The sequence below is a fragment of the Melanotaenia boesemani genome, chromosome 13 (assembly GCF_017639745.1).
Source record: "Melanotaenia boesemani isolate fMelBoe1 chromosome 13, fMelBoe1.pri, whole genome shotgun sequence".
Taxonomy (NCBI): Eukaryota; Metazoa; Chordata; class Actinopteri; order Atheriniformes; family Melanotaeniidae; genus Melanotaenia; species Melanotaenia boesemani.
The window spans coordinates 2,830,688-2,851,477 of record NC_055694.1 but is presented as its reverse complement, the minus strand read 5'-3'; the positions used below and the strand labels follow the sequence as shown (position 1 = coordinate 2,851,477).

Below are 20,790 nucleotides of genomic sequence, written 5' to 3'. Positions count from 1 at the left end.
AGGTCCAGTCCTGTCTCCTGTTTTTCTTTGTGTTTTACACAGTGTTTAACCTGTCTTATTTTTAATGTGTGCATGTGTGTAAGGGTTGTAAATAGCAGCCATTGTTCCACTGCTCCGGCCAAGCAGACATCCAGGTATGGATGGTGTTGGTCAGCATCTGAAGGGAGAGAACAGCTGCTTTAGCCTCACACAGCAGCTACGGCTTTTCTACTTCTTTCATTAAGTTTTTGTTTGTTTTCGACTGCGGTGTCTGTGTTGTCAGGAGTTCAGGCTCCGGCTCACGTCCGACAAAGAAAATGAGCTGAAGTTCAGGAATGCAGCATGTAGAGACTGCTATGAGCCTTCAGGGGCGGTTTTTAACCTCGCTGAGAGCCACTTTTCCAGCAGTAAGTCACTGTCATCCAATGACGGTGGACTCCACCCCCAAATCACCAACAACTACCAAGTCATCTATTCTTCCTGCCTATCTTTAGAACTTGAGGGATTCTTTAGGTTGATGCCTGTTTGCAGGCTCCCGGGCTCGTAACTCATCCTGTTATGGCTCAATAACCTTGCACATGTGTGCAGCCTTTACTCTGAATCAGGAGGGGAAGCGAGCGTTTGGCTCAGCTGACGGAGCCTGGACGACGTCAATCTGCTCAACTCTTCCTCTTGTTATCTATTCCTGTCCTTCCTGACAGGGTGTAAGTTACACAGACAAGCGGCTAATGAAAGGAGACTGTTAGCTCTACAGGCTGCGTTGCTTCTGCATTTTTCATTTTCCTTTTCTCATCCACACAAATGAGCCTTAATGAAGGAATGAACACAGAATACATAGACAGACCTTCAGGGAGAGAAAAGTCCTCCGTCTAGACCTGAAAATTTGGGCATGTAAAAAACTTAGTCATGACTTGGGGCTGGGCAGTATGTTACATACAGATATATTTTTTCATATTGTCTGATCTTTTTTTTTTTTATACAGACAGTTTTAAAACATCTGCCCTGAAAACTAAAGAAACTAGAGATTTTACATTTTACTAATATATAAAGTAAATAAAGCAAATTAAATAAGATTATTATCAGAATCTTCATGAATAAGGATAAAGTTTATTTGTGGATCTGGTTCATCGATGTGACAACACTCCCCAAATCAGCTTCTTTCACACAGATGCTGTCAGATTTGTATTTTTTAAATAGCATCAGTAATTACTTTGTCCCTATGTGAGATTTTTCTGCTTCTACTTTTTAGCTACTACTGCATATACTGCATGCAGTACATACTGCCTGCAGTATATGCAGTAGTAGCTGCATACAGTAGTTGCAGAATGTTTTTGCCTGTAAACATATTGTTGACCACGTTAGCGTGCACTAATAGATGTTTATGTAAACACACCTGAATAAAGGTTCCCCTGAAACGCCCTGTGTAATTCGAACTGAAGCAAAAGTTCTGCTCCTCTTTGAATGCTGCTCATCCAGCACAATGGCTGCAAATGATGACGCCATTGACGGCTGTTTTGGTCTTGTGGCCACACTGCCAGTAAGGCTAATGCTAGGTCTACTTCGTGCCAAACTGGCAGGCTGTGCGGACTGTGCTCGCATTTTCATGCTTTCCGTATAATCAGTTTGGTGGTTTTCCTTTAAATGATTAAACAGATTTGTTGTGTTGCTGCTTTTTGAGGGCACCAGTCGCTGACATACCCTGTGACCTCATCTTCGGAGGATAACTCCGATGTCATGTCTGTCATTCTGATCGCCTAGCTTCAGCTTCTCCAGCATCTTATGGAAGTGGAGCAGGAAAAGGTCGACTCTTATTGGCTGTTGTCACTCACATTTCCGTCATGTATGATAGAAGCTCACAGCTGATCACGGGGATCGACCAGAAATTTATTGTGATCGTTAAGCACGATCGAGCGATCGGCCAGCCCTTCCTTTGGCTAACTTTGGTACATTCAGTCATGTTTATTAGTGTACATTGTCCCTGAAAAATAAACCAATAAACAAACAGTTAGTTGCACATCGATGAGCAGAAAAATTTACTTTAGATGTCTTTCCTTCTTGGATTTACACACCTGAATGCTGATTAGCAACTAAACCTATTATTTATTTTTAATTCCCGAGTTTCGCTCAGTAGATCCAACCTCTGGGATGCGGGTTCAGTTCTCAGCGGGGCCATTCTGGCTTATTGTTTAGATAAATATGGGATGATTTCCCCTGTTCTATGAAACAAGACGTGTCCGGCTGAGCTGAGTCCTGTTTCCACTGAGCTCCCTGGTGACTTCCTGCTCTCTGCTTTCTCAGGCATCAACATGTGTGTCTGCGTGTCTTTCCAGCACACACACTCGCCAGCAGCAGCACATTTAAGCTCATTATCTGTTTGGGAAACGCTGTGCAGCTTACTTATCTTTTACTGCTGTGCTTCCTTCACCTCCTGCTTCTGACCCTTCAGATGATCATTTCAATCCCAAATCATGACTTGGAGCCACAGGGCAGGTTATTAAGAGATTAGGATTAAAATCTGCTAAATTATTGAACCTGTTGTCCAGAATTAAATCAGTCCTATAAAAATGACCAGATCTTTCTGGTTTACTGCCTTTTATATGGTAAAACTTTCAGTCTGATGTCAAAGACCCGTATGAAGGAGCTCAAATCAGGTCTCTTCATTAATCTAAGATGTCTCCTCTAAATCCAGAGTTTCTTATGTGACTGGAGGAAAAGGCAGACATCCAGAGGTCCTTCTGTGTCAGTGATGGCAGGTCTCCCGGTGCAGCCGTATTGAACTGTTTTAGGATCAGCTCTGAGATAAATGTCTGTGTGTTTTCCACTCTTTGGCCCTTCAGTCTCAGATAATGAGCATAAACAATTTTCTCCTGAGACAGAAACCAGGCGAGCAGAGCTGCAGACTCTGCTCCACGTGGGTTAATCCTCCAGAGAAACTGCTAGAAGAAAACACGCACACACGTATCGTCTTTAGCGAAGCTCAATATAACAGCCGATGCTGAGCTCGTAGTAAACAGTGTGACCCTATAAACAGGGATTCCCTCAATTTTCTTATTTAACCCTTAAAACTTTTAATCCGTTTTTCCCATTTTTTTATATAAAACTTTATGTAGAAACTGAAGCTTTTAATCCCAGTCATATCTGATATATGATGTTTCCAGCCTCAGCTGTCAGACTGGGAGGTAAAATGATGTAAAATGAATGTATGAATAGATATAGCAGCATAAAGGCCGACCAGAAGAAGAAAACAGAATTTATTACTAACAGAACTTTGTAGAAATAACACACAGATCAACAGTGACCAAACCTTTTCTCATCTCATCGTTCTCTCAAGTCTTGGCTTTCAGGAGAAAAAATATTAGGTATACAGGTATATGTATACAGGTATACAGGTAAATAAGTTTTTTTCAAACACACATGGAACTTTCTGCTCACTGGTTGATCTTTGGCTGATTCAATGGCTGGATTGTAAACGTCTAAAATAAACTAATAAAATAAATTTCTCACATTTGAATCATGATGCTGCACGATGTGTTTTGGCCCCGTGCCTTTCATCAGTATGAGGAGTCGTTTTATTAATAATTTATTAAATAAATGAATGAATATTCCATTAAATAAATAAATATGCCAGTGAAATGAATGGGAAAAAAAGTAGACTTTTTAGTGGTTTACTTTACTTTAATTATTCTTATTGTATAAAGGTATTTTATGTTGTTTCTTCAATTAATTCAGTTAATTTAATTAATGCTGTCACATAAATCGAAGTACCGTTATGAAATAAAATCATTAAACAAACAAAAAAAAAAAAAATATATATATATATATTTTTTATATATATATATATATATATATTTTTTATATATATATATATATATATATATATATATATATCTATATATATATAAATAACTGAAAAAATTATTTTTTCATTATTTATTCATTTCATTGTCATATTAATTTCATGGAATATTTATTCTTAAGTTTTTATTTATTTAAATGAGAATAAACTGCTCTTCATACGTTGTGTCTTCATGTCTGATGAGGTTAATCAGGATAAATACAAGACACAGGTGTCAGCTTCACCTCATTAGTCTTTATCCAGTCATATCATTCCTCCTTCCATCCGCTCCGTAGTGCTCTCAGGTCGGACTCCAGTCATCAGGAAGTCCAGTGTTCAGTGTCAATGATTCCCTCCAGCTGATGTGGAGAAGATGGAGTCCTCCATCATCTCTGTGCTGCTGGTGAGGAAGGTTCAAGGTTCAAGGAATCTTTATTATCCCTTGAGGGCAATTTGTTGTACAGCCAGCAGTCAAAAAACAATCAGTCACAAACACACAATAACACAACGTATTTAAAAGGACTATAATAAAAATAATACGTTTAAAAATAACTAAATAAATAAAAATTAAAACTCCTTATTCAACAGGGCAATGGCTGCAGGGACAAAAGAATACTTGTGTCTGTTAGTCCTACATCTTGGTAGGATGTACCTGCACCCTGATGGAAGCAGCAGAAATTCATGAGCCAACGGGTGGCTTTGGTCTGTAAGGATTAAACGAGCCTTGTTTAACACTCTGGCTTGATGCAGGGCCGAAAGGTCATTTAGGGAGATCCCTGCAATTAATGAAAAAAAAGACGGGGTTGGCCTCGTCGTGGCCCAGCTGAGTTCTGCCGAGTCGAGTGGACGGATGTTCAGACGTCACAACCAACGGGTGTGTTTGTTTTATCTTTCAGGATTGTTCTCATCTGCGCTAAGAGGTCTCTGTGTGCCGCCTTCTCTGTCCTACCGTACGGAGAGAGCTTCTACCTCAGGTAATCCCACACACACAAACACACACCTGAGAGATTAAAACCTGGAAGAAGTCTGTTTCTTCTGTGAGACGGAGAAAATGAGCGAGGGGATGAGGAGGAAGGGGAGCTCTGGATGAAGTTCCCGCCGTGCTGCTCTTTGCTAGAGCCATAAAGCACATAATAATTGTTGTTATAAGATTTGTACATCGTACAGTTTACAGTGAAATGTTTTTGTACCTGAACAAATAACCACACATAATAATTATAATGTGCAGGAAAAAGCAATAAGATATAAAATTGAAGATATTGGGGGGTTTCTGTGTAGTGTGTGCAGGAGTCGTGCAAATTGTGCAAGAATTCTATGCTGATTAAGCAAACAGTTGGCCTGTGGAAAGAAACTCGTCTTCATCCTCTCAGATGTAGCTCGTTGGCCTGATGACGGTGGCGAGTGTCCAGGACGGCTGGGCTGCAGAGGGATCCTCTAACTCCTGAACCTGCAGTGTTTTACATAATGTCCTGCAGGCTGGGAAGGGTGGTTCTGATGCACAGTGCAGTCTCCCATCCAGGCAGCAATGCTCCCACACAAGATGCTCTCAGTAGGTGTAAAAGTTCCTAAGCACCATGAGTGGGAGCTTAAAGTGTCTCCGTCATCTGAGGAGCTGCAGACGGTGTCTGGCCTTCTGCACACCACTTTTAAAAATAACTTAATTTAATGGCGTGGTCCTCGGCCTCCACACCATCTACAGCTAATCACCTTGTACAGATCGGTGCCCTGCAGGTTTTAGATGCTCCCCTTCATCTGAATCAGGTGTGTAAGAGCAGGGAAACATGTAAAACCTGCAGGGCTGCAGCCCTCCAGGACCAGATCTGGACAACCCTGCTTTAAGGTTTCCAGTTAATAGTACTGCTGATGTTTGGTTGGATTCCTATCAAACGTTGGGGTCCTTGTTAAACACTGAATCACTTTGATTTTTTCACTGCTGTGAAAACAACTTGCTGCTTCCAAACATCTAGAAGCATCCAAAGAGTACCATCAGCTGGCTCTGTGTGAGATGTTTTTAATATAAACCACAAAGTCCAGCTCTCAGGTTACTTTAATTTAGGTAACACAAGATGATGATAGAACGTAAATAAAAAAAAAAACTATTCTGTAATATCAGAAGCTCTTACATGGGTAATGTAGGAAATCAAAAAGATGCTTATGCAGCTGCGTTAGTGACTGTGTTAGTGTCATTTTAAAGCAACGCGATGACAAGCCCCGCCCCTTCAAATCCTCATGAAGCCACTGGACCCGCACCTGATGCACATGTGACACAGCAAGGCCTTGGTTGGTGTGGTCACATGACAGGCCATGCAGACACAACATATCAAATCATCGCTCGCAGCACTTCATAAACTCATGAAGTCCGATCGGATCAGTTTTATGTATAAAGCAGTTTTCATACATTGCGCAGCTCAAAGTTCTGTAAAAAATAAAAGCAAAACAAAAACGGTTTTGTCAACTAGTCGGTCCACCCACCGACTCAAAACCAGAGACTTAAACTCATATTACACAAATACAAACATCAAAAGTACACAAATAAAATAAGTCAAACAAACATCTAGAACATCGGTTAGTAGATACGGAGTCGAGCAGACGGAGCATCACTAGTCAGACGAAGAGTCTGGGTTTGGGATGATGCTGAGATGGAAACGGGAGATAAATGATTGAAGTGTGTGTTTTCAGCCTGCAGTCACACACATGAAACTCTCCTCTGTGTTTAGTGACCCAATGTTAAGCCACCCCAGGAGGAGACACTCCTCTGGAAACATCTCCACCACCCTGGAGATGCTGCCAGGCCTGGAAGGTTTCCACCTGGACATCTACGGCAGGGTAGGTAACCCCCCACGTGCAGTTATTGCTCACCTGCTATTAACATTTCTCGTTTGGTACCTTTTGTGTTCATTTCCTCCCTCCCTCCATCTCTCTCTCTCTGTCAGTCTGTGTCGTACGCCCAGTTCCTCTACCCCACCAACGCTCTGGTAAGGCAGAAGCCGTCGTCCACCAGCGACCTGACGCTGCAGATCCCCGTGTCCAGGAGCACCCACAGCATGCCAGGCAGGAGCTACCCACCCAGCCGGCTCAACAGCACCGTGGGGCTGGACCTGGGTAAAAAACACACACAAACAATTTTATAATGCTTTCTCCAGGATGGTGAATGAAACGAACGTCTGTGATCTACTTTTATCTCATTGGCTGCCACAAATCTAACGTCTCTGTGGAAGTTTTAGTTCCAGGATTTACTTTTGTATCAATGTTAAAATGGAAAATCTGGGACTTAAAGCTCTTATCTTCAAGCATCAGGACTTTCAGGACATTAAAGTCTTATCACCCAGCTGACTCCTTTCCTTGAATTGAGATATAAGAAAGGATTTATCCAGGAAGGGGAGGCGGGGCTGCAGCTGACCAATCAGAGCACAGAGAAAAAAGACCGATGAGCTGAAGAGAAGACAAACACAGGATGGAGAGATGAAGCAGCTGTGCTGCAGCTTCGGCCTCATGTGTTTAAATGCCTCTAAACACGTATGTGCACCCTGTGTGTCACATCCTTTCTCACTGTGGGGGGGTGTTTAGACACAGAGCCCCGATTAGCCTCCAGTCCGGATCCTTTCATTAACACAACACAGCTGTGTGGTTTTTTTACAGCATGGGGACAAAAATGTGACTGAACACCAACACCAACCACGCTGCCTTTCGTTGCCATGGAAACATATTAATTCTAATGTTTTAGGGTCAGGATTCAGTTTTCATGGTTGAAGTAGGAGCTGGCGGATGCGTTGTGTCCATATGAGAGAAGTCACAATGACTTCATTTCAAAAATAAATCACAGTATTAAACGTTGTGATTGATCAGTCGTAAAGATTCCCCAATATCATCACTTTCCAAACAGGATTATGTGTGGACCACGTCAGCACGAGACGAAAACAACATGTATGTTTTACTGCTTGGTTCCGTGTTGGAACAGAGAAATTACTCAATCCAAACACACAGATGAACTCATCCTCACCGGATTTTATTATTGATGGGGACCAAGCTGCCATTGTGTTCATTTGGTCTGATGTTAGTTGTTTTTTTAACTTTATTTAAACAGTGTGTGTAACACAGTACTTGTGTGAGCACTGACAGCCGGTGGCGTGAAAGAGCTCTGGATGATTCCTTCATATACGTCTGGTTGTTCAGGCGGAGGTAAAGGCTGGCATTCGCTGAGATATTTACTTTGGGGGCTGTTTTAGAAGCTCAGCGGTTTCAGACTCCAGAAACATCCAGACGATAAACACCTGAAGCAGAATCAGCTAAACTCGTCCCGGAGTGGACAGGACCTCAACTGGATGCATATCTGATCTTTTACATCATCAAGGGAGACAGACGTCACAGTTCTGCCCTGAATGAGGCCAAACAGCAAGATGGAGGGTAAATAGTGTACAGAACAATGTTATATCATAGTAACTTTGTCAGCTCCAGTTACACAACTTTAAACCTGATCCAAGCCAGAGGAAACAGTGTTTGTTCACTTTCTAAGTAGTCTTCAGGAATAGTTCTCCAGACTTCAGTGATGTTGAGGTCCGAGCTCCGTCTGTGATCTGCAACATGCAAACACTACAAGATGATGAAACAACTCCCTGATCTGTGGGTTTGCTACAAAGCTGCAGCCTTTGCTTCCCCTCTGTGTGTGTTTGTGTGTGTTGGCAGGTATATCTGCCGGCTGGTGTTCTATCTGACTGGAACATGTGTGATTCTGCTGGGTTCACTGTCTTTGTCTGGTTCAGGTGTGGAAGACGTGACGGACTATGACCCCAACCTCCTCAGTGACCCCCAGTGGCCTTGTGGGAAACACAAACGGGTGCTGATCTTCGCCTCCTACATGGTAGGAAAACAGATTTATCTCTCGTGTGAAAATGCTCCTGGTACAGAATCTTCTCATGTCAGTGTTCTGGGATTAGCTGCAGTGTCGCTTCGCGCCTCATCCACAGCTCTGCAGGCTGTTCGACACCTTTAATGAACTTAGTGTCAGACGACAGATGGCTGGAGTGTTGATGTGATGCTGCTGCAGGTGTTTTTATCTCAGGACTCCCGTGTCTCGGCTTATCCATCCTTGTACAGTCCAGAGCAGGACACTCTGATTTGGATCCGGGATGTTTATTAAGCCCCAATCATCTTCACAAAAAGCCCTGGTAGAAGCTGTTTATTGATGATCATGTGTGCTGAAGAGCCACTGCTTCCTCACCGCGCCCGTCTAGGATTCTTGTGATGCCATCACAGCTTCTGACCCAACTGACGACTCCAGACATCAGCAACAGATCCTTTAAGTCTGCAGAGATCTCCGTCAGCAGCTGTTTCCTGCTGAATGCTCCACATTTACCTTCTCTGCTCTACCTGTAGTTCTTTTCCAAGATGTGTTCAGGTTTCACCTCCCATGGTTCTGCTGCTCCCACAACATCTTAATGTGGTTCAGACCTGGAGACTGCTGACTACTCTGTTATAGCCAGAATTATTATCTTATTCATGTTTTTTGGCTCATCCTGTCACAGGATACGGCAATGTAAGTTTACTTCTACTACACATTTCAAGTACGAGACACTTTTACATAAAACATTAAAAGCATCACGGCGGGGAGCCATAACAAGTGATTTAAAAACAAACTTTAAAAGAAATAAATAAAAACAGGAAAAATAAAATAGATAAAATAGAAATTAACTTTCAGTGTGGGGAATTAACAGCTTTCTGATAAAAGGCAGCAAATAGAATAGTTTTTAACTCTGATGTAAAACTGCTGAGTCAGCAGACCTGCAGGTTTCTGAGAGTTTGTTCCACATGTGAAGAGCGTAAAAGCTGAACGCTGCCTCTCCACGTTTAGTTCTGACTCTGGGAACAGAAAGTAGACCTGACCCAGATGACCTGAGGGATCTGGTTGGCTCATAATACCAGAAAATCCTGGATGGATTCTGGTCTTAAACCATTCAGGTCTTTGTAAACTAACAGCAGGAAGACAGTGTAAAGATCTGAGGACTGGAGTTCTAGGATCTACTTTCCTGGTCTTAGTGAGGACTGGAGTTCTAGGATCTATGTTCCTGGTCTTAGTGAGGACTGGAGTTCTAGGATCTACTTTCCTGGTCTTAGTGAGGACTGGAGTTCTAGGATCTACTTCCTGGTCTTAGTGAGGATTAACTGCAGGTGTCTGATGGACTTTTTAGGGAGACCTGTGAGAACAGTTTTACAGTAGTCCAGTCTACTAAAGATAAATGTGGACCAGTTTTTCTAAATCCTGCTGAGTCATCAGTCCTTTAATCCTCCAGATGTTCTTTAAGTGATAACAGGCCGACTTCACAGCTGTTTTAATATAACTGCTAAAATCCAGGTCTGAGTCCAGGACTACTCCCAGGTCTGAGTCCAGGACTACTCCCAGGTCTGAGCCCAGGACTACTCCCAGGTCTGAATCCAGGACTTCTCCCATGTCTGAGTCCTGGACTACTCCCAGGTCTGAATCCAGGACTGCTCCCAGGTCTGAGTCCAGGACTACTCCCAGGTCTGAGCCCAGGACTACTCCCAGGTCTGAATCCAGGACTTCTCCCATGTCTGAGTCCTGGACTACTCCCAGGTCTGAATCCAGGACTGCTCCCAGGTCTGAGTCCAGGACTACTCCCAGGTCTGAGTCCAGGACTTCTCCCAGATTTCCGGCTTGGTTGGTAGTTTTGAACTTTATGTTTGAAGCTGAGAACTGACTTTTAATCTTCTTTCTGATCTTTAATTTATTCGGTGCAGTTGATCCGAGTCTGGATCGGACTCTAGTCTCCTGCTTAGCTGGTTATGTAGATCTGTGTGTTAACAGCATAACTGTGGTAACATGTTTAGTTGTTTTTCTTCATCTCAGTGGGAGGCAGCATGTAGATGTTGAGCAGGGCCCTGTCTGGCTAATACAGTGTCAGCTTTCGTTCCTCCGGGTCCGTTCCATCGTCTCCGAAGCACCTCTGACCGCCTTCAACGTGCTCGCTATTAAGCTCTGATCTTGTAGATTTGGATTTGATCTGCACCACACAAATCACCTTCAGTTTGATCCAAAGACCAACCCAACACCTTCTTCCTGTCCTCCAGGGTCCATGTTACATGTTACTCATTTCACTCTTTGTTTTATTTACTGTCCAGTCTGAGGCTCTGTCCTGATCATTCTGCCATTAAATGCAGCGTCTGGTGTTTGATGTGCTCTATTTAATACAGCTGCTGGTTAAGGAAACGCTGCACAATGACGACCCAACTCCCTGAGTAGTGAGGTGTCTTTGTGTTAAACTCCACACTCTGAGATCTTTCTCTACCTCCAGCGTTGTGTATCGGGCCTTTCACTCCACGTTAGAGCCAGTTTGTTCTCCTGTCTGATTCGAGTAGTTAACAGCATGTTAGACTTACATTAAATGGTTGTGGAGTCCAGGATGGTCCAGGTTTCTGGCTTGGTTTGTTACATACGTTATTTGGGCCTTTTTACCTTCTAGCTGTGGCTCCAAAGACAAAAACCTTGATTTTGTCCTTTAATTGAAGAAGATTTTGTTGCATTAGGATGTTTGTTTGTTGTGTGAAGGATTCTGACCTCCAGGTGATGTGAAGTAGATCTAGATCATCAAGGAGACAGGAACTACACCAGGAGAACACACACAGAGCTTCCTTACATTAGCATAATTACCTGACAGGCTGCAGCTTTACTAAGATGAATTAATACTGAGAACACACACACACACACACACACTGTACGCTGCTACTTAATTCTGTAGAGATTAGTGTGAGGTGGGCTGCTTTGTCACTGTTCTTACTGTGTGTGCGTTGTCACCACTTACTCTAAGTCTCATTTAACCCACAAACAGCTTTAGAAGAGAACAGTGAGGACTGCCTCCACTGGTACACACTGTACGAACACACACCAGCCTTTAAATCATGTTAAACTCTGATTTCCTAAGTTTCACATAAAAAAAATGAGGCTGAATTACTTCAGAACACCGTGGATTTGATGTGCTTTGCTCAGCTGACTGCAGTCACTCAGACTGTACAGAAAAGTCCTCGTTCAGACAGAATAAATCTGAAACAAAAAGAATTCAAACCAGAGTTTTCATCAGTTCTCAAAGTTTAATATAGAATAAAGAAATAAGTAGAAGAGCAGGAATAGACAGTAGCACGAGAAGAAAGTATGACTTCTTCTAGTTCTTTAAATTCAAAGCTTGGCCCAATTTCTTCAGGTCAGTCAGGTTGAGGTCTGGACAGTTCTGTTGTAGATCTGCTGCTATGTTTAGGGGTGAACTTAGAGGAGTGGCCACTTTTTAAATCTGAGAGCCAGGTGCCACCTCAGGAAGGACACAGATCAGGGGGAGACAGACCCCAGCCCCAGCATCAGACACAAGGATCCATTCTACCACGGTAGACCACCCTCTTCCACTCATCGATCCAGATTATTAATGTAACGATGTTTTATTTCTCGTGTCTCTCTAATGTGAGAACAGTTATCACAGCAGTGTTAGAGAGAGGAACACAATCATATCCTTTCTTACTCTATGACCCCCTGATAAAGTCTGACCCAGGCCACCATGTTTTCAGTCCGCTGTCATTACAGAACCGGAGAGAAGCGAAAACAGCAGCATGAATGATGAGAGAATCAGAGGGAAAGATTTCCTCCATCATTGTTTACATCCTCATGTGATCATTTACATTTACTGTATTTATCTGTTCTTCATCTGTCTGTTCTTTCTCCTCTTTTTGCCTCCAGACGACCGTTATAGAGTACGTGAAACCATCAGACCTGAAGAAAGACATGAACGAGACTTTTAAGGAGAAGTTTCCCCACATTAAGCTCACGCTCAGCAAAATTCGCAGGTAAAGTCTTTAAATTTCATCAGCTAAATGTGACCGTGAATTCTCTAGAAGCTGGAACTAAGTTTGATCTGCGATGATGTGTTTCAGTCTGAAGAGGGAGATGAGGATAGTCGGGGAGGACTGCGGTCTGCAGCCCGTCAGCATCGCCATGTCCTTCGTCTACTTTGAGAAGCTGGTGCTGCAGGGGCGACTCAACAAACAGAACAGGTTGGTACTGAGGCTGCTCTTTGAGGCGCCTGAATACTGCAGTCTGATTGGTCAGAGTTCAGAGCGCGATAAGATTCTTCACTTCTGAGTTTTTTTTTTTTTTTCCTGACAATCTGTTTAATTATGTTCTATTCAAACATAAATCAGCTCTGTCTCATACAGTAAACACGGCGGCAGGGTGGATAAAGTGCATCCTGGTGCAAGGATGGAGCTCTGTATGTGTGTGTGTGTCTGAGAAGGTGTAAATCTTCAGTGTGCGTGGATGTGGAGGGTTGGGTGGGTGTGTGTGAGTACTGTAGGGGGGTGTAAATGTTGAACTACATGGGGACTACTGCTTCCACAGCTCTGGAGAAGCAGCTGTCCAGCTTTCCTGATGGAGGCGGTACAAACAGGGCGTTGCCCAGGTGGGTGGGGTCAGCTACAATGCGTCTGGCCCTCTTTTGGACTCGGGCGGTGTAGATGGAGTCCAGATCTGGTAGACAGCGGCCTACAATCCCCTGAGCTGTCCTCACCAGCCGGGCTAAGTTCCTCTGGTCCTGTGCAGCTGCCGTACCGTCACACTGAGACAGGATGCTCTCCATGGAGGCTCTGTAGAAGTTCACCCGTCCGCTCCACCTTCCTGAGGAAGAAGAGCCGTTGTTGGGCTTCTTCACCAGGTGGGAAGTGTTCACAGTCCAGGAGAGGTCAGAGGAAATGTGGATGTCCAGGAACTTCATGCTGTCCACACGCTCCACTGCCTCTCCGTGGATGCAGAGAGGAGCATGCTCAGTCTTCCTGGACCTCCTGGAATCTACTACGACCTCCCTGGTCTTGTTGATAAGAACCAGATTGTTCCTGGAACAGTATTTTGTGAGACTCTGGACCTCTTCTCTGTAGTGGATCTCATCATTGTTGGGTATGAGAGCCACCACTGTGGGATCGTCTGCAGACTTCCCAACCATGATGGTGGGTGGATGGCAGAGCAGTCCTGTGTGAAGAGGGTGAAGAGGGCGGGGCCGAGCACACAACGCTGCAGCGTTCCAGTGTTGAGGATCATTGGTGAAGATGCTGACTTCGTCACCACCTGGACCGTTGGTGAGGAAGTCCCTGATCCAGGTGCAGAGTGATGCTGGCAGACCAGGTTGTGGAGCTTCAGGACCAGCAGGTCCAGGAGAACGGTGTTAAAGGCTGAGCTGAAGTCCACAAACAGCATCCTAACAGGTGTTGGGATGCTGCAGGTGAGTCAGGGCCGTGTGAAGTGCTATGGAGACAGCATCCTCCATAGAACAGTTCTCACTGTAGGCAGACTCCAGACTGTCCAGGCCGGCAGGGGTGGGGTCATTGATATGCTTTAGGAAGATCCGCTGAAAACCCTTCATGATGACTGGGGTGAGAGCGAAGGGGCGGTGATCATTGAACCAGGTAATGCTATTTTTTTTGGGCACAGGAACAATGATGGAGGACTTCAGGCAGACAGGAACTGTGGAAAGCTGCAGGTTGAAGATGTCCAGGAAAACTTCTACCAGTTGGTCTGCACACAGTTTTAGTGTCCGGTTTCAGTAGAAACCGGACTGTGCGGTCCACCCACGGTTCCGGTTGGGAAGAACTGTGATTGTGTTTGTGGGTGGGACAGCATCAGTGCGGAAGCTAACATAGGACAGCACAGATGACGTGTTTTCCTCCAGATCAGCGTCCTCTTTGAACACTCCCCAGTCTGTGTGTTCACAGCAGTCCTGTAAGGCTGAGGAAACCTCCTCAGTCCAGACCTGAATGGTTTTAGTGGTGGGTTTGGTCCAGATCAGAGGTCTGTAGGCAGGGATCAGCTCCACATCCCGAGGTGAAGAGTGGCTGCAGCCTTTTATGCTCCTGGAATGTTCCAATACACCTACTCCAATATATTAAAGTCTCTTGTCATAAAGTTTATGAATTTGTGGAATTTGGGGAGGACAGATTTTAATTCCACGTGGTTAAAGTCCCCAGCCTCGATCACAGCCGGATCTGGATTAGCATCCATCTGCACGGTGATCAGGCAGTACAGCTCCTCCAGCGCTAACTTAGCATTAGCTTGTGGTGGTATGTAGGCCGCTATGATCACGCCTGAGCTGAGTTCTCTAACCAGTTTAAACGATCTGCGCTTCACTGCCAGATGTTCCAGGTCGGGGGAGCAGAAGGTTCCAGTAATGTTTGTAGCTGTTCACCACCAGCTGTGAACGTACAGCACCAAACCTGTTTTGTTCTCACCAAAGCTGCAGTCCGGTAGGCATGGAACAGAGAGCCCTGCTAGCTCCACCGCTGCGTCAGGGATATTGTTGTTCAGCCAGGTCTCTGTGAAGAAGCCACACTGCTGTCAGTCTTACGTGAGACGATCCTCAGACGGATTTCATCCAGTTTGTTGGTGAGAGACCTGGCTTTGGCGAGGAGGAGACTGGGCAGAGCCAGTCCTCTCAGAAAAAAGTGGAGGGACTTTACTCTGAAGAACTAAACATCAACATGTTGGAGTCCTGGTCCTGAAAGTTGATGTTTACGTCATCAGGCTCCATTATAACCTACAGTTTACTGAAATAAACTAAATACTCAGACGACCGAGAGAAACTCCGTCGTGTTGGTTCAGTTGACTGCAGTCATTCCTCCCACTCAGCAGCATCTCTGCTGAGGACATGAAATAAGTTGCTCTGCTATATTTGATATGAACAGCCTTTAAATTAATTCTGCAATGTGTTGTTACTTGTTCTGAGTCTGAGGTCATAAAACCGAACCAGTTCCCAACAATTGAAGCCCCGTACCTGAGGAATGAGCTCCTCCTTCTAGCTGCTGGATGCTGGGTGTGTGCATGTGTTTGTCTCTGTGGGAGATGGGTGGGGGGACGTTTGCTGTGCAGATTAAAGGGGAAAAAATCCTGATTTTCATAACAAAAAATGGTCATAAACTGCAAATACCACTGGATTTATCCAGTCCCAGCACCTGGTCTACAATATTCTGTCTTCCAGCAAAAGTAAAAACTGAGTAAAGTGTTGTTTACAGATGTTAAAATTCTGCTCTGGTTACTAAAAATGTGAAGTATGTCCATGTTTTTTCCTGCCCTGATTAAAAAAAATAATAAAAAATCTAAAATAGACAGGTACCCTCTCAGCTGTTTGACGTAAAATCATCAGGATGTTGTACAATATCATGTATGAAAAATGCACCAAATCTTATTAAGGACGATTATAATCCTCAATCATTTAATCAAATGTCATTAATCTATCATCAATCAATTTTAATATATTAATTAATAATATTAATGTCTGTAATGTCCCGTTTTCTATTCGTCCAGGTTGGAAATGAGGATTATTCCCCGAACAAGCAAAAACAAATGTTAGTTTTTAACCTTCCTTTGAGACAATATCTTAATCTTGGAGCTTTACTCGTGTTAAATGTTAACAGGTTGACACATTAACTTGATATGACTGAAATTCTTAGTTTCTATTTACAAAGGGAGGCTTCAGCATTCAGCCAGAGGGAGATGTTGTTCAGAACAGAAAGAAAGATCCTGTTTCCTCCTCATTACGTTTAACCTGACCGATGATGGTGTCATCCACAAGCCATCCATCGTGCTTCATGGTCTTCAGATCTGGACCTGCAGTCAGCTGATCTGCAGGCTACTGGGACAGTCTGGTGGTCCAGTGGCTCCCTCTTGTGTTTGCTTTCAGTAACTCAGCCTCTAACAGCAAAACATTTCATTTGTGGATTTCATCTTTTTTCATTGATCCTCGGGTTGAAATGCATTGAATGCCACAAGCAACACAAAGTAAACCTTCATTTATCCGTCTGTTAGCATGCAGATAAAATCCCTCTGCTGGACAGAGACGGGCTGTTCCTGCTGGGAGCTGCTCGGCCACTGACACTGATGTTGTTTTACAGGAAGTTGGTGTCAGCCGCCTGCATCCTGTTAGCTGCCAAGATCAGCAGCGACCTGAAGAAACAGGAGGTCAAACACCTCATAGATGTAAGACACACACACACAAACACACACATGGCCGTGACCTCTGCCGGCCAGTCAGATCAGGTTGCTCTTGGTAAAGCGTTTGTCAGGTTATTCTACCTGAGCAGGTGGAAAAGGACCTGCAGGGCCTCTGAGCTGCAAGGTCATTTTCCAGCAGCAGGAAGTTTGCGCATGAACAAAGTAAAACAGCCACATTAGCAGCTAACGCTAATACTGCCATGTACAACAAAGACTGGAGGTTATAAATAACAGGAAGTCAGTCCCAGTTATGGGATTGTGATGGTCATAAACAGGTTGATTAAAAATGAATATATATATATAATGTATATGTATATATGTATATGTGTGTATATATATATATATATATATATATATATATATATATATATATATATATATATATATATATATATATATATATATATATATATATATATATATATACATACATTAGCCATGCAAGTCAAAGTACACATGGCCGGTACAGTGAAACTGCGAATGGCTCATTAAATCAGTTATGGTTCCTATATACATATATGTTGTTAGCTTATTCCTTGGGCTGGCTCTGTTTAATGGAACACAAACACACACACACACACACACACACACACACATATCTTTGCAGCTGAGGTTTTCTGTCTCTGGTGGTATTTTACCACATTTCCTGCACCTGTTAATATATATGCAGAAAATATAATCTACAGAACTGAAAGACGACATAATCCGTAATGTTGCACCTGATGACTTTAACTGACTTTATTTAGACAGTTTGAGGTGACGTGCTCAAAAACGTCATGTCTGTAAAAGTTTTCCTTGTGTGCTTGTTGTGGAAGCTTCCTGACCACATTCACCATCATCCCCCTCCCCTGCCCTCAGCCAGCTTTCAGGAAATCCAGGAGAAAAGTCTCCCTCATTCTGAAATAATTACCTAGTTTTATGATTGCCAAGTTAATCTCATCATTATAGGTCCACTTTAATCGTCTGTGCATTAAACACTGATAAGTACGGTGGCTTTGAGGACCAAAACATGACAGAATTTGCACAAATGGACATGAAGTAATTTCTCCTGTTAGTCCTCATGGACCGCCTTCCACCTCAGAGGCTACACGGTTGTCAGTTGTTCTTGAGCAGAAACATACAAAAACCATAAAATCCAGTAAACTTTGAACCAGTCTGAGCTGATTTCTGAAGATTCTTTGTGTCTCTGCAGAAGCTGGAGGAGCGCTTCAGGATCGGCAGGAGGGAGCTCATATCGTTTGAGTTCACCATCCTGGTTGCCCTGGAGATGGCGCTCTACCTGCCCGAGAGTCATGTCATGCCACATTACAGACGGCTGGTGCAGCAGCAGCAGGTATAGCAGTGCCTGGCTCAGCGGCACCTTCCAGCTCCAGCACTGTATCCCTCATGATGCCTGAGGCTGCCGAGAAACCTTCCTCCACTCAGTTCAGCCTCACCGCCATGAGCCAGCACTGCCTGGCTCAACGGCAAAGCAGCACAGAGCGCCTTCAAGCCCCACCCTCAACGCCAAGACAGAGACACACTGTGACGTCTGATTCTTTAGCAGGTCTGACCGAGTGGGAATGACCGGAGACGTCGTTCATCACAGCCCTGGAGGTGTGAGCGTGTTTTTATGGGAGGAGACGCAGACGAGCTGAGCAGTTTACAACCTCCCCTCCAAAAGATTCATGAATATTTGTAGCCTCAAAAGGAACAAATTCAACTTTTAACACCTTAAATGTGCCCACAGTCGCTTCCTAATCAAGATTAATGAGCATAAGACAATCATTTTACTGAAGGTTTGAGATCATCATGAAACATCCAGGACATGAGTTGTATGTTGTTTCACTGGTGAGAGAACATACAGTGGTTCCTTCCACATCTCATCCTCCTTGGTTAGTTTTGTCCTTTTCTCCTGTGTGAAGAGGACAGCTCCTTTCAGACAGTCAGAAGTTCCAGAAAAAGTTAGAGTATAGAAAATTAGGGCGAAAATCAGTCATTAATTTGACTTTTATTTTACTGCAGATAATATGAACCCAATAAACCCTCTTTGTAACGTCCCCCACAAACACTTAAAAGATGTTCTAATGGTGTGTTCGATTTGTAGTTGGAAGTCGGATTTTATAAGTTCCCAGTCGGAAATACAACACAAACACAACTTGTTTGGAGCAAATTCACCAACCCTGACTTCACCCAGTAAAGATGGCTGCCCAACAAGTCTGTGGTTTATCCCTGCATTAACTTGGAGTGTGTCTCAAACCGCACACTTACGTGAGTGCACTGGCAGGTAGTGTGTATTGCGCACTAAGCACTACCTTCTGTAGTGACACTATCGTGGGTAAGTGCTGACCTAGATGGAGCACTAACGTTTTGCACTTACTGGTAGTGACGTACCAGCATTTGATGGCGATTCTTCTGCCCGCTTTAATTTACAGAATGAATTTCCAACTCTTAATTTTACTTTCTCTTGTTTACTCCTTACGTAACCCCACCTGTAAACTTTGCCGACGCAGGATCCTCCTCGGGCTGAACATGAGTTAGAACATATGCCTATTTCTTTATTTTAACATATATGACCCTCCTACATGCTGCCTGGTGGCAGCGCCGCTCCGTTAATATACATCTTTTAGGACAATCCGTCCTAGTTCTTCCAAAATCACGTTCACGTACGTGTTTGTATGTCATACCTTTATGGTATTAAATGCCTTTTAAAAATTTGTGAAAACAAAGTACCATTGCCTATACCGTATTCATCTACCTCAGTTGATAACAATAGAAACCATCAGCACACACGTTCATGTGTCTTTGTGTGTCTCCCCCACACCTGTTAGCTTTTAAATATGCAAAGATATCTTCACTGAATTTAAGTCGTTTACATTATACACTTGTTTTCATTGGTGTTTACACTGATACCGTTCACGTCTGGCAACAGGAAACCGATTATACTAAAAATCATCATTTAAAATATGAAATGCAGTAACGAAGAGGCTAAAACAGGGATGCAGAAAACTTTTCATTAAAACATTTCTCTCATGCTGCCTTCTCCACAGCAGCGTCCTAGCCCGCAGGCGGTAAATTCCTCAGTGCCACTGCTGGCTCGGTGGTTTGATGCCACAGTGACCTACGGTGAACACACAATGGCGGTTTATATGAAAGCAAATATTATTTATGTTTATATGTACTTTATGGGTACTTTGTACATCACTTTAGATAAGAGTCTGCAATCAGCTAAGGCTTAGTTAGCGGTACCATCGAAACGGGCCGGTTCTCTAAACCAGCGGTGTTTCCTAATCAGGTTTCAGATCAAGGACCATTTCGTTTACGCCAGAGACCCCACAGTGCTTAATCTGGAGGTTCAACTATCATGTATGAACGTACCGAACCTATAGCAATAGAATTATGATCGAATAACTTCATACTTACAACAGTACAGTACAACAGTGCGTGTAGTGTCCATCGTTTCACACTAGATTTTTGGCCGAGTTTAGGGCAGCATCCGGGTACTTTTAGTGCACTGAGTTTTTACTCAAATTTCTGTGTCAGCGCACTAAGCACTTAAATGTAGTGTTCGAAGTATAGAAGTGCGCAGATTGGGACACACCCTTTATCTACACTAAACAAAAACAAGTTGCACGCATGAGAAACTACATAAGAACAACTGCTCTCTTTCGATTATAGTAAAACACATTCACGATTTTTCTCTTGTGGAGACGATGTTTATCTTGAATGTCTTTCATATTCTGTGATAATTTCCACATACTGCTTCAATAAACATGTAAAGAGAAAGCTAACATTTTAGCTAACGTCTGTAGCATTGTTTTAGCTAACGTCTGTAGCATTGTTTTAGCTAACGTTGGCAGTGTTTTAGCTAACGAGGTAAGGAGCTAACGAGCCTTGTTTTAGCTAACGTCAGTAGCGTTGTTTTAGCTAACGTCGGTAGCCTTGTTTTAGCTAACGTCAGTAGCGTTGT

General features: G+C 43.5%; 1 protein-coding gene across 1 annotated transcript in view; it reads left to right on the top strand.

Annotated features, from left to right (window-relative positions):
* Nucleotides 1-19,819, top strand: part of cables2b (Cdk5 and Abl enzyme substrate 2b) — a 43,728-nt gene extending 23,909 nt beyond the window's left edge. Inside the window, exons 3-10 of the mRNA XM_042005168.1 lie at nt 4,711-4,788; nt 6,532-6,640; nt 6,748-6,916; nt 8,575-8,672; nt 12,549-12,655; nt 12,743-12,862; nt 16,742-16,826; nt 18,034-19,819. Of these exons, the coding sequence (XP_041861102.1) occupies nt 4,711-4,788; nt 6,532-6,640; nt 6,748-6,916; nt 8,575-8,672; nt 12,549-12,655; nt 12,743-12,862; nt 16,742-16,826; nt 18,034-18,180 (913 nt within the window). The 3' untranslated portion in view covers nt 18,181-19,819. The remainder of the gene's footprint in view (nt 1-4,710; nt 4,789-6,531; nt 6,641-6,747; nt 6,917-8,574; nt 8,673-12,548; nt 12,656-12,742; nt 12,863-16,741; nt 16,827-18,033) is intronic.
* The last annotated feature ends 971 nt before the right edge of the window (nt 19,820-20,790 follow it).